General features: G+C 42.9%; 1 protein-coding gene across 1 annotated transcript in view; it reads left to right on the top strand.

Annotated features, from left to right (window-relative positions):
• The first annotated feature begins 4,356 nt into the window (after positions 1-4,356).
• Positions 4,357-13,524, top strand: part of TRUB1 (TruB pseudouridine synthase family member 1) — a 35,870-nt gene continuing 26,702 nt past the window's right edge. Inside the window, exons 1-3 of the mRNA XM_065639380.1 lie at positions 4,357-4,517; positions 6,941-7,033; positions 10,712-10,767. Of these exons, the coding sequence (XP_065495452.1) occupies positions 4,373-4,517; positions 6,941-7,033; positions 10,712-10,767 (294 nt within the window). The 5' untranslated portion in view covers positions 4,357-4,372. The remainder of the gene's footprint in view (positions 4,518-6,940; positions 7,034-10,711; positions 10,768-13,524) is intronic.

Here is a 13,524-nt window from a genome sequence, read left to right as displayed (position 1 = left end):
TCCTAATTAGGATGCAGCTTCTTGGGAAATCAGTTCTTTGACAGCAACTGTAACAAGAAACTGTGCAAATTTAAATGAGAACTGAGAATCTCATGGAGACTTTTATTAGCAACAAAATCAAAGAGATGCAAAATGTATTTTGTTTTTCTTCCCCTCAGCATCACTGAATCTTCTTATTCCAGACCATGCTCAGTCCTCTGTCATTACAGACACACCTGGGAATGTATCAGACATTAAAAGTAACTTCCCAGTCCATATAGATCTGTCCTCACTAATGCAAGGTATTTAGAAAGGGTCTATAAGGAACAATTGAAATCATGTCTGTGTCATATTTCTCTGTAGCTCTACACCACTTGTGACCTACCAGTGATCAGGAAAAACTGCTGTTCTCTTATTCAGCTAACTGCCAGAACTGCATTTCACATGAAGAAGGTACAGCTAAAAATTTTTGGATCCTACTTTATTCTGTCCAGTTCAATGCCAATTGACACTATAAATCTGTATTCAATCAGCCACCCAAAACCTCTTCTTGTCTAAACTATTCTCAATTTAAAATAATCCCTATAACATCAGAGAAGCCAGAAGAAAGGTAGAATGAAAATATTCCTAAACAAAATCCTAGATGTAAAATCCATATTGGTGGAAATCTTAACTACCGGTCTTGTTCTGAACAAAGTACAAAAATCTGTTCATGAAATACTTGCAGTTTAGGAACCTTTTCTCATGGGGAGAACGCCTAACAAAAATTGCCAAACCTAGAATTAGTGTATGTCATGGGTAGTTATATCTTTCCCTTGCATGCAATAATTGACGTTCTTTTTTTTCAAAATTGCTGCAGTTCAACAAGATACTGAAGAATCTACTTTTGTTCAGAAGAACCACTCAAGCACATTGAATTATATGCTTTGTGTCCACATGAATGGGACCAATGGAACTTATAAGTTGAAGAGTAATTTATCTAGGCCTTATTATCCAAGGAGATGGAACAGCTAGAGGAGAAAATTCTACATATATCAGGTTTTGATAGTTCCTATTACAGACAAAATTCTACTAGCTGACAAGGGAGCGGTTTACACATCTAGGACCTAAACTTTCAAACAGCTACAACTCTGTTTTTACAGGAAGAACATGAGACATGATTGTCCCCCTTGGAATTATTTGCTCTGATTTGGATACAGACGATAAAGCTGGAATCATAAAGTCAGCCCAACACAGAAATGGCCTGTTGCTACTGAATCTACTTTAAAGCTGTAATGCAGCATCATTTCCTTCTGCATTGTGGTGTGTGAGCACTACCTCAGAAAAAGCCAGCCTGAAAGCACACAAAAAAGTGAGCATGTTTCTGGAGAAGTCGAGTGAAACGTTGCATCTCTGCACAAGCAAGTAATGGATTTCTCCTCTTCTGCAACAGCAGTCATCTGCTGTTTGCATGTGCAACAGATACCACCCATTATCTCTTCTCTATAAAGCATAATTGCACCAGGTCCTCGAGGCATTATTTTTCACAATTCCAGTGACCTGAGGGGAGGGTTTGGCTTGCCTCAATCAGATCTACCGTGTTGCATGCAAAAAGCAACATTGTCCTTTCAGCCATTTAAGGAGCCCCTTTATTAAGGTTGCGAATAAAGTCAGTAACTCTAATCATGCTTTTGGTTGTTGTGGATCCTGGCTTGGCTAGGAATTGTTGGAGATAAACATCCCATTTCAAATAGGCTACTGAGCAGATGGTAGTGACTTTTAATCACAAGCAACATGAGGCAAATCTGAAATAATGCCCTTGAGATGAACAGTTTGCTGTATCATTCCCACCATTTCGAATGCTGAATAACCTTGCCCCATGAAGAGAGCCGTTTGTGATTTACGTACACATCTATTTCCAGCTCACTAAAATACTGACAGTCATTAATAGTTTTTCACAATTCTTATTTTGGGCTCTTATCCAATGTACTCAAAGCAAACTTTTTCTTTCTAAGCCTTCGAAGACTCCACTTGCTGCAATAACAAAGTGTTTTAATTGCTGATGCTGAAGTCTGGAAGACCTACTAGAACTTCCTGCTCAATACTAAAAATGAGAGTAGGGAGACATTTCTTTAGATACCTGAAACTCTGTCCCCCTCCCCCCAAAAAAAGGCAATTTAAAAAAAAAAAACTTTCTGCAATTTGTGGAAGCAATACTGGGGGTCAGATACTGACCTTCAGCTCATGTCCTATGCCTGTGTCACGAATTTTGGACAATTCTCTGCTTAGGTCAGTCCTGGGAGTCAGTACCAGGAGTTTTTTCACAGGCCTCATCTGCCACTGCATTATTGGAAAGCCGAGGTGCTCTTTGCATTAAGGACATCTTTATACCAAGAGTGGAACTCTCATTTTCCCATCACATCCCTCTGATCCTTTGCGATGTTTCCAAAGCAGTCTGCTGACCCAAGGATGCTGCTGGCCATACGGTGTGACAGGTTTGCATTTCAGTCCTTGGGCTGCAATTTCCTTGCTTGGAAGCTTGGTAACACCATTTCTTAATAGCAATGTTTAGATAGTTTTGCTTGAGCTCCCTTACAGAACAATCCATGTTTAAGATCTTTTTAGCAGGGAGCTGGAGAGAACAGCTTTCAAACAGTTAGTTTGACAAAACTATGTGTGCTCCAGAAACCCCATCATGGTTTAGAACATGCCTTCCACAACTCTGCTTAAAATTTAACGCCATGTAAATCAGTAGCACTTTTCCCACCAGCCTTTTACTCAACTGTGGCTTTGCCGTTTTATCTTCTGGAGAAGGACTCCAACACCTTGCTTCCATGTCCTGTACCACTCACTAGGGAATCCACCCTCGCAGCTTATGGCAACAGCAAACACTTCCACAGCCAGATCACAGCAGGGTGCATCAAGAAAAGTGTGACCAGGAGGTCGAGGGAGGTTGTTCCTCCCCTTCTACCCTGCCCTGGTGAGGCCGCATCTGGAGTTCTGCACCCAGTTCTGTGCTCCCCAGTTTAAGAAGGATGTGAAATTACTGGAGGGAGTCCCGTGGAGAGCTACAAATATGATGCCTAGAGCACCTTTCTTATGAGGAGAGACTGAGAGCGCCGGGTCTGTTCACCCTGGAGAAGAGAAGCTGAGAGAGGATCTCATCAATGTTTATAAATATCTCCAGGGTGGGTGTCAAGAGGATGGACCAGACTCATTTCAGTGGTGCCCAACGATAGGATGAGGGACAATGGGCACAGACTGAAGCACAGGAGGTTCCATCTCAGCATGAGGAGAAACTTCTTTCCTGTGAGGTGCCAGAGCCCCGAACAGGCTGCCCAGAGAGGTTGTGGAGTCTCCTTCTCTGGAAACATTCAAAGCCTGCCTGGACCAATTTCTGTGCAATCTACTGTAGGTGACCCTGCTTTAGCAGGTGGGTTGGACTAGATGATCTCCAGAGGTCCATTCCTACTCCAACCATTCTGTGATTCTGCGATTCTGTGTGGATGAGACCTAAGCAAATAAGAGATCTCAGCACACCGGGGTGTGTAGGGGAGGCCGGTTGGCGTTGCTGGTGGCAGGAAACCATCGCCCATCACAGGGACGTGGTGGTGGCAGCTGGACGCTCCGGGCCCTGGGGCAGGCATGGAGTGATCCACTGCCTAGGGAATGGGCTGAAAAACCACACAGGGACCCCGATCCTGCTCTGTGCAGTGGCAGCCATTGACTTTAGCGGGAAGATTTGTTTCTCTAAGCTCTGGGAAGGACTGGGAACATGCATAGCCCTTAGCTAACCATGTGTTTATTTACCCAGAACACCGTCTCTTTGTGGTTTCATCTGCAGGCTGTTACAAGCGAATAAATGAAACGCAGGGATTAAACATCCAAGCTCTCGGTGCCTTGCTCGAGCACGGCTTGCTTAAACGCCTTGGGAGCATCGTCAGAGAAATGAATCTGTACAAATCGGCCTGGAGAGGAAAACCCACCCACTGCGCTGCTGTATGGAGGCGAGACCCGAGCGCGGCCTGCCTGTACTCTTACATATACGGCACACACGAAGGCAGGAGGATTAATTGACTCAGCAACTAGTCAGCAGAATATAATTCTTTCAAGTCGTGCAACGAAGGTAGAAGGACTAACATCGGGACGGGGGAAGGGGGGCACGCCGCTCAGTGAACTGCCCCAGCAACGCCTGCAGGAAGCCCCTCTGCCGGGGGGAGCTACTTAAATCCACCCCGTTGGGACCGCAGGGCTTCAGCCGCCGGTGTCCCACGCGGGACACCCCGCCGGTGGGCCGGGCTGCGCCGGGCGAGCCCGGCCCGCTGCTCCCCTCCCGCCACCGGACTACAAGTCCCAGCGGCCCCGGGCGGGGCGGAAGGCGGGCGGGCTGCCCCGGGCCGGGGCTGCCGGGAGCATGGCTGCCAGGGAGGCGGGCGGCGCGGTGCTCGGCAGGTCCGCCGAGAAGCTGTTCTCTCTGAGCGGGCTGTTCGCGGTGTACAAGCCCAAGGGCCCCACCTCGGCCGGCGTGCTCAACCTGCTGAAGGAGAGGCTGCTGGCGGGTAGGGGCTGGGGAGCTGAGGCGAAGGCTCCGGGTTGGGCCCGGAGGTGAGGGCTGGGTGGTGAAGCGGGGAAGTGGTGACAGGGAGGTGGGTCCCGGGGCAGGAGCGGGCCGGCCCGGAGGGAACGGCCGTTCAGCCGCCGGTGTTTGGGGCGGGGAAGCCCTTCCCGGCCTGGCCGTGGGGTGGGTGTCGCGTCTGCACGTTGGTTGGGGTGCCAGGACCACAAACCCTGTTGAGCCACTGCACCCTCTTCTTCCGCACTCAGAAAACTAAACGAGACCTCGGGTTTGATTTTTTTTTTTTTTTAATTTTATTTTATTTTTTTTTAATTTGGTGATAGTTCACAGCCATGGCATGGCCCAGACTGAGGAGTGCATCCAGTTCTGGGCTCCCCAGTTTAAGAAGGATAAGGAATTACTGGAGGGAGTCCCGTGGAGAGCTACAAAGCTTGACGAGGGGCCTAGGGCACCTTTCTTATGAGGAGAGACTGAGAGAGCCGGGTCTGTTCAGCCTGGAGAAGAGAAGCTGAGAGGGAATCTCATCAATGTTTATAAATATCTCAAGGATGAATGTCAAGAGGATGGACCAGACTCCTTTCAGTGGTGCCCAACGATAGGATGAGGGACAACGGGCACAGACTGAAGCACAGGAGGTTCCATCTGAATATGAGGAGAAACTTCTTCACTGTGAGGTGCCAGAGCCCTGGTCCAGGCTGCCCTGAGAGGTTGTGGAGTCTCCTTCTCTGGAGACATTCAAACCCACCTGGACACGTTCCTGTGTGATCTGCTCTGGTGAACCTGCTTTAGCAGGTGGGTTGGACTGGATGATCTCCAGAGGTCCCTTCCAGCCCCAACTGTTCTGTGATTCTGTGAGTGGAGCCATTCCTGGATACATTCTGGTTCACTTTGTGGAGCTGCTGGGTTTCTGTGAGGCTCAGTGTGGAGGTCATGCAGCACGGTGAGCTGTAAGGCCATATTCATCACTTGCTTATGTGGGGCAGGCATTTGTTCTCACCTAAGGTACAGCACGATGTGAGCCTTCGTTTTGAACGGGGATGAGATTTGCCCCAGCAGAAAGCTGCAGTCCCGCAGTGCACAGTGCAGGGGATCCTGGCTTGGTGAGCTGTGGAGCACAGTCCAGGGACAGCGTGCACCCCCTGCCAGAATGGTGTCAGCAGCATCGCTGCAGAGCAGCACTGGCAGGATATTCTGCTTCAGTTCCACTGCCTATTGCTATTAAAAATAAATCACCAAATGAGTGGAAACCACAAAGTGCTTCAAGGAGTTTGAAAGTCTTGGGCACAGTCTGCAGAAACTTCTTTTTCTGAACACAGGGAAGTACGGGTGTCAGATATTAGGGTGTGTGATCATTGCAAAGGTGTGACTATGGCCTAGATCAGAGGTGTCAAACTTATTTTCACCTGAGGACACATCAGCCTCGTGGTTGCCTTCAAAGGGCCGAATGTAATTTTAGGACTATATAAATGTAGGAGTAGTTAAATTCATGCAGTCCTAAAATTACGTTCGGCCCTTTGAAGGCAACCACGAGGCTGATGTGGCCCCCGGTGAAAATGAGTTTGACACCCCTGGTCTAGACTATCTTTATAATGGATATGGGGACTTGATTATCTAGTATGGGCTTTTGGGCACTGATTGATGAAGTGAGAACCTGGGCTTTCAGATAGGCTTATTTAGGCTGATTTACTCTGTGGTGAACTGTAGTGTAGGCACTGACTTCAATTCAGCTTTGCATGGAAGAGATTTAGCTGGATCATATCCGATTACCTGATGTAAAAGGCATAATGAAGAGATAATAGAAACAGGCAAGGGAGCTTAGAGCATTTGTCGTATTTAATACTAATAAATAAGGGGCATAGGAATCTGCAGAATTCCTGGAGACATCAGCTGCCTAGGAAGTCTGGTGGGTTGAGGTGCTCTGACAGCTTGAAAGTGGCAGTGAGCAGGTTCGGTTCATTGCAAGTTTCCACAGGGCTGTGTACATGCAAACAAACGTGGTCCATTATATGAAAGTAAATACAAGAATTGCTCAGACTACGTAGCATAGAATTGTGTATAGTAGATGATTTTGGGGACTGTGCTGGTAGTTCTTGAATGCTTTGTTAATGAAATGTCACAAGTGAACTGTCCACCAGGTTTTCTAGTAGGGTTTTTTTTTTCTGAACATCTGTTCATAATGATACATAAGACTTGATTAGAAGCTAATTGAAAATAGCTTGAAAATTCGTTGAGTTTGGGAATAGATCTAGATGAATCATTAGTCTTATTCTGTACAGCAATTTCTACACTACTAATTCATTGTTTAAGTAATTTATTTTTATCTCCTTTAGAAATCTGGAAATATGTGGGGTTTTTCCTACATTCTAAGGTCATCCTATAATGCTTCCTTTCAATTTCTATTTGCAGAAGCTGGTGTGCAAACAAATGAGAACAAAAGAAACAAGGTTTTGAAAATTGGACATGGTGGAACTTTGGACAGTGCAGCAGCAGGAGTTCTGGGTAATGAAAAATATAAATACAGTCATCAAAAAATGATTTTAGGAAACATTTCCAGGTCTATGTGAAATCAGAGGTGGAATAACAATTTGGGATACACAGGGCAGACTTTGTGGTTTTGGGGGAAGGACAGGTTACTGTGGAGGAGCAGTCTGGGTTAAGTTTCCTCTGCATATACTTTTACATGCATATAATGTGTTTCTTAAGAGAAGGCTATATTTCCACCCTCACCCACCCACAATCCTGAAATAATTTGTGGGTTACTGCATGAAAATACGGCCTTGTGTGATTAATTCTAGATTACCTCAGATTACCAAATTGATGGGGGTTTTTATGTAAACTGGGGATTTATAGTCATCATCATTTTCTGAAGTATTTGTTCCTAAACTAGTGCTTTTCTGGAATTTTGAGGAAGCCTTTGAGGTTATAATGCTCCCCAAATGAAAGATATATAAGAGCAATTCAGCTGCTGCTTTTTTTGAGGCTCAGCACAGAAACATATTTCGCTTCATGCCCTGTCTTGCCTAATAAACTGGCGTCGTCAAAGAGATTCCTTTGTTTTATCAATGTGTAAATCGCTGGTGCTGAAAATCTCATCTGTGGGTGTGGATTATTTCCTTGCCATACGTTGTCACCAACAGTTCTGTTGATGAGTAACATGCAAACCACAGCTTGCTTAAATTGTAGCCTTATAGCTCTGCTGGGCTAGAAGAAATAACAGCAATACCTTTTTGGTACTTAAAATCAACAGGTACAAACCATGAGTAGACACTGGAAGTAAATCCGCTGCGTTTTGATGTAGTGGCTTCTCAGGAGGAGATGTTTGCTGAGACTGTTGTTCATAGAGGTCTATAGGCTGGTAATTGTCTTTCTCAGTCACCTGTGAACATTGCAAATATAATGTTCTTGGCCTAGAAGTAAAGTCGTTTTGTTTCAATTTCCTGTACTATGTGGCCGCTCACTTGAAAATACCTTGTGCGTTGCTGAAGCGGACATTTTCCTTTTACACAGATGTTCCCATTGACCATGCTACTGCTCATGGTGAGAAGTCAACAGCATTGAGCTCTAGGAAAAGAAAAATGTCTCGTGCTTCTTAATTGCCTCTCCCACTGTTCTCTGATACCCAGCAGTCTCCAAAGCCTGCTCCTGTGGCATGACAAAAAGTACTTTGGCTTGATGTGCCTGGTAAAGACAGAGAAGTGCATCACCTTAATATGCTATGGATCGATCAAAAAAAGCACAGAATCTTTTATTCCACTGCCTTATAAGACACACAGAGAAAAATCAGTGGTAGCTGGATCAGAAAGAACAAAATTGGAGAGGAGTGGGAAAGGGAATGTGCCTGGATTTCATGTGGGTTAAGGTGTGATAATGAGGAGGGAGGAGAGGACACAACAGTAACAAGTTATTCAGTAGCACAATAGAAGTATTTATTTTCTGAAACCTCTAACCTTTCTTGATCCATACTGCTGTTTCCGAGATCTTATGTACTGCATGTCTATAACTTTGTTCATGGGAACTAGCTGGTACAGAGCCTTGCTTAGTGTGCCAAGTATACTGCAAATAACTTTTCATCAGAAAGTATGCTTTTGTATTTCTTTCCTTACTGACACCAAATGTAAACAGGGAAGGACTTTAGAGACAGAGATCCCTGATCTATGGTGTGTGCGAGTGAAAGGCACCTTAGAGACCAGGTGGCATGTGATGGTCCCACGCCGGTAGGAGCCTGGAGTGACTGCTGTCTGAGAGACAAAAGTCTTTTGTCTGTCCCCATCTGTGGCTTCCATTACATTTGGAAGGTGGTGGGAGCTGGGACTCGGCTTCTCCTTCTCACTGTTGGGTCTCATGTTTAGATACAAGAATCAAGGAATTGTAGGTCAAGTCTTAGTGACTGTCTTCTTTTAATATCTGTCTAGAGCTATGGTTCCAGTTTAGTGTTTTCTTGAGGTACCATAGGAATTGTAAATATTTGGCTTGTTTCTATATGGCAGTTTTGAGCTGTGCTTCCATAATAGAAGAAAAGATGAAAAAGTATAAAAATTAAAACCTAGTGGTAAAAATTCTGAGGAGAACTATGGTTACATCTTTTGAGAATGATCACAGCTCCATAATATGCACTCTGCCTTATGTAAGGAAGATGGGAGGTCCTCTGGCCTAGGAGAATCTAAGCCATTTATGAAAAGGTAGAGGTGAGTAATGATAATTCTTCTGAAACTAAAGTAGATGTTATTTCAGCCAAGCAGCAAATGCCATTCTAGAAGTGGTTTAGCGGCTGGTACATTAAAAGTAAAAAATTCAGTTAACCCTTGTTACACTCTCTGTAGTCTGGCAGGTTTAGTTTTTGTTGCCTTTCAATAATGCACGTGCTACACAAGCTGATGATTAAATGGGAAGATTGTTGGTGTCTTGTTCACAAAATCATTCAGTGTCTCTTTAAAATTATTCTGTTGAATCTTGACACTCTTCAGAAAATTTCAGCTCAGCAGTTATGTTGAAGTGTCAGTGATGTCATTGCATTGCAAGAAAAGTGCTTGGTTCTAAAGTTTTATCTGTGTGCTTATCTCCTTTTCTCAGCCGTGTTGCGGCTCTTTCGTATCTGGTGAATATGACAGGAACAGGCTGAACTGAAGGTGCACAAAAGCTCAAGCACAAGGGCGTGTGTGACTAGAAACCCTCAGGAAGAAGAGGAGAAGTAATTGAGAATAGGAAGTAGTCTAGTGATTCTCAGAATGTAAAGACTGAGAAGCAGTAGAGTACCTGTGTTTGTTAAAAAAACAAAACAAAACAAAAAAAAAGAAGTTCATTGTCTGATTTGATGCTTTTGGTACTTGCTCCTGGTTAATGCAAAGCTGATTTCCTGCAAGCTCCCTTAAGTCCTGTAGTTTTATTAAAATCAAGGACATAAGCTGTTACGTATTCCATGAGTGGTACATGAAACTAATTTCCTTCTAAAATTTTCATTGTTTCTCATCTTCCTTCTGTTGTGATTTTTTTTTTGGATCGCTTTATGTAGAGAAAATAAATAGAAAAGCGTATTCAAGGAAAGCACCTTGTTGTAAAAAACTTTAAAATAAAATAAAGTGCTTTTTCCATCTGCTGCTTTTATGACAAGCTGACTGTTAGTTTGCAGAATACTGGTTTAAGATTGAAAAGGCAGTGGTCTGTACATACATAATAATAGGAGGGTTTGATTATAGAAGATTTTTGATAGAGGCAATTGGACCTTTTGATTATTTTACTTTCTTGCTGTAAGTGTGATAAACACTTCCATTGTACTATCTTGGCTGTATTACTCTTGGTCACTATCAACCTTTAAAAGGGCTATTAAGTTACAGTGAAAGCTGGATTCATTATTGGTGAGCCATAGCCTTCATCAAACCAGAGACAGTGTTAATTGCACTATCCATTTCTTTGGTGATTAAAAGATAATATATCTGAGTGTTGAATTAAAGCAGTTTAGCAATAAATGGAGCTTATTTATCTTCTGCTTTAAACTTTCTTCCTTTCACTACTCTCGTGTTGTTTGAACATCAGAGATACTTTCTCATAAGCATTGATTCTATGCTAACAGAGCATGAAAGGCTGTATTTCTGACTAGCGTAACATTTAGTAATGAATGGTGTTGAATAAGGGAACTGCAGAGCTAGTTTTGAAGTGTCATTTCTCCTTCTGTCTTTGCAGTGGTTGGTATTGGAAAAGGAACAAAAATGCTGAGAGCGATGTTGGCGGGTTCCAAGGTAAGCAGTGCTGAATGACTTGGATTAGTGGGGTTGTTTGTTTGTTTTCTTTTTTCTCTTCCAAGGAAGAGCTGCATCAACATACAAAGATCTCAGCCATCCTGCATATTTAGTTTAAATGTGAATTTCAGTTCCTTTTTGCATTTAGTCATAAATTTGATTAAGACTTTTGTGCTCAGAATGGTTATTTTAAAGCCTTTGTCTTGTTTTTTCTGCAAAATGTTAATAAAGACCAAATTCCTATTTTACAGGAAGATTTCTATAATATTTAGTGTTTTTAACAAAAAAAGGGAGAAAAACTGTAATGAAGATGGCAGCGCAAATGATGTTTTCGGGACGTAATTGTATGTGACAGTTCAGTTTTTTGGTTGTTTTCCTTATGTGTAGATAACATAATTGTTATTTAGCTTGCAGTAACAGATGGTCTTTATTTCTTTTCTCTCTTCTTAAATACCACGGGGCCTAAAGAGTCACCTTTTGGAATTAAGGGTGTTTTGCGTTCGTGATAGTAGCTATTGTTCCAGATTGCAGCTCCTATAGACTGGTGCCGTACAAACACATGGACAGGCACATGTAAGAAGCCGAGGGTAACAAAAACCCTGTGGCTGCGTGAGATAATCCAGACTGGAGCGTTCACAGGTGGTGATCTTGTTCATTGCTGCTTTTGATTAGTTGTACTATGTCTTTGGCGAGTGCATCCAGATTGTAGGTGTGACATACACAAACAAGTGCATGTACCCCCAAGAATAATCTATTGGTGTTGATTCCTTCTTTGCAAGTAAAATTCTGTGGTTTTAGCCATTATTTTAAAATGAGAAGTTTAGGTAAGAATGGCAGATGCAGAAATCAGTTAAGCCTTCCAGATTTCATCTTATACTCAGGGAAAGTCAATAGTGGGCTCAGCAAATTGAAAGCCATTTTATTCTGCTATTTTTCCCATTCTCTCCTGGTCTGAACACTTCAGCTCTTTACGGGTGTCGAACTGATAACCCGAGGTAGAATTTCATTGACAATCTTCAGTTCAACTGAAAGGAAAATAATTTGATGGAAGAGAGCACAACCAGGATAAAAAGGTGTAGCTGTAGAGTCTGATCCAGAATTTACTGCAGTCAGTGTAAGTCTCTGCACCGACTGTAGTGGGTTTGCAGTTGGTTTATAGGACCAGATTTCAGAGGCATCTGTGTTTTGAACATACAGTAAGCAGCTGGAGCTGGATTTGCAGTGGAAGTGTAAGCAGTTACCACCCGGCATCTCCTTCTAAAGAACTTTTAAATTAAAAAAAGGCATTTGGATACTTCAGATCAAGTCATCATAGCTAAATATTTGAAAATTGTTGACTTAATTCAATTGCTTTACATGTTTTTTATCTGTTATGCTGATGTTCACAGTGGAAACAGCTGTGATGGATGAAATAGTTTCAACCTTTTTGGCAGAAGAGAGTATGCACAAGCTCCTTGGCATTGTGAAGTCCTGTAGGCAGTAGGAGTGTTATCCAGCCAAACGTTGTGCCCAGAGACCTCAAGAAGGATTATAGCTGCTTCTGAGGGACAAGGGAGGGGAACTTGATTCAATGAGGCGAGTGAAGTTGCATCCTTACAGTAGATCAGCCCTTCCACTGCAACTGTTTGTGTGTTCTGTTGTGACAGAGAGTGTGAGGTAGGTACCGTCCTTGCCAGGAGGCATGGCAGTTGTGAGCCGTCCTTTGGAGCTTGTCTCTGCTTTCCTGTTTTCTATTTATACTTGAATAAATTAGGCATGCAATAATTTGAGAGGCTTAAAGAAGGTGAAGGATCTCCCACAGGTACCTGCCTATTTCTTTTTTTTGACTACACTGACAACAATGGCTCATAATGTGGAGAGAGATCTCATACAGATAAATCTATGACAAGAAGATTTGAGTATCTTTTTGTATCCCATGCCATGTGCTAGGAGTTTATGCTCTTACTTCATCTTTTTTTACCATTGTCGATGCTAAAGTATTTGCTGAAGTGTGATGTTTTTCTTTTGTTCCTTTGATTGCTCTAAAGATTCAGATGAACTGTCTGAGCCTCTCTGGTTAGGATTTACTGCTTGGTTATAGGAATGTATCTTGTAAAGAAATAGTTCAGTCTAACATTGTTGGCAGCAGAGCTATGCTGAGTGGCCAAAACGTATGTTACTGCAGTAAACTCCATATGGTGGCTCTGCCAGAGATTGGACTATTTCTGTTTTTTTTTTTTTCCCAAACGTTGTGTGAAACTTTCCTGACTCTGTGTGGCAGCTCTGAACATTATCACTTGATTCACAGCTCGTACACATTATACAAGGAGTGTTACTCTTGCAGTGTAAATCTAGTTCTCCATTGGTTTGACCTCCTTGTGAATTAACTCAAAACAAATAGAATGTGTAGCCAAGGGCAATACCTACTTAATATTCCAGATTTCTCATTGAATTCTTAATATTTATCCAGAAATAAAAATATGTGTAAGCTGGCTTAGGTTTTGTTTGTTTCCAAGTGAGGGTGAGAAGCTGAACACTCTTCGATCTGGAATTTAAATACAGAGCATTTAATACGTGTTCCATAGGAGAATTGCTTTTCCTTCTTGCTTTCTGGGACTTGGTCTTGCTTGGACTTTTTGCACTGCATTATTTTGAGGGAAAATGTTTTATCATGGTTGCGAAATAAAGATAGTAGAATGAGGAAGTATTTCCTGCTTCACCAGTAAAATGAATATGATGGGGGTGGGCCCATTTTTTTGTATGGTAAATTGTTTCTAA

This window comes from Caloenas nicobarica, chromosome 7, assembly GCF_036013445.1.
Source record: "Caloenas nicobarica isolate bCalNic1 chromosome 7, bCalNic1.hap1, whole genome shotgun sequence".
NCBI lineage: Eukaryota > Metazoa > Chordata > Aves > Columbiformes > Columbidae > Caloenas > Caloenas nicobarica.
Note: the sequence above shows the minus strand (reverse complement) of the source record. Positions and strands in the feature narration are given on the sequence as shown.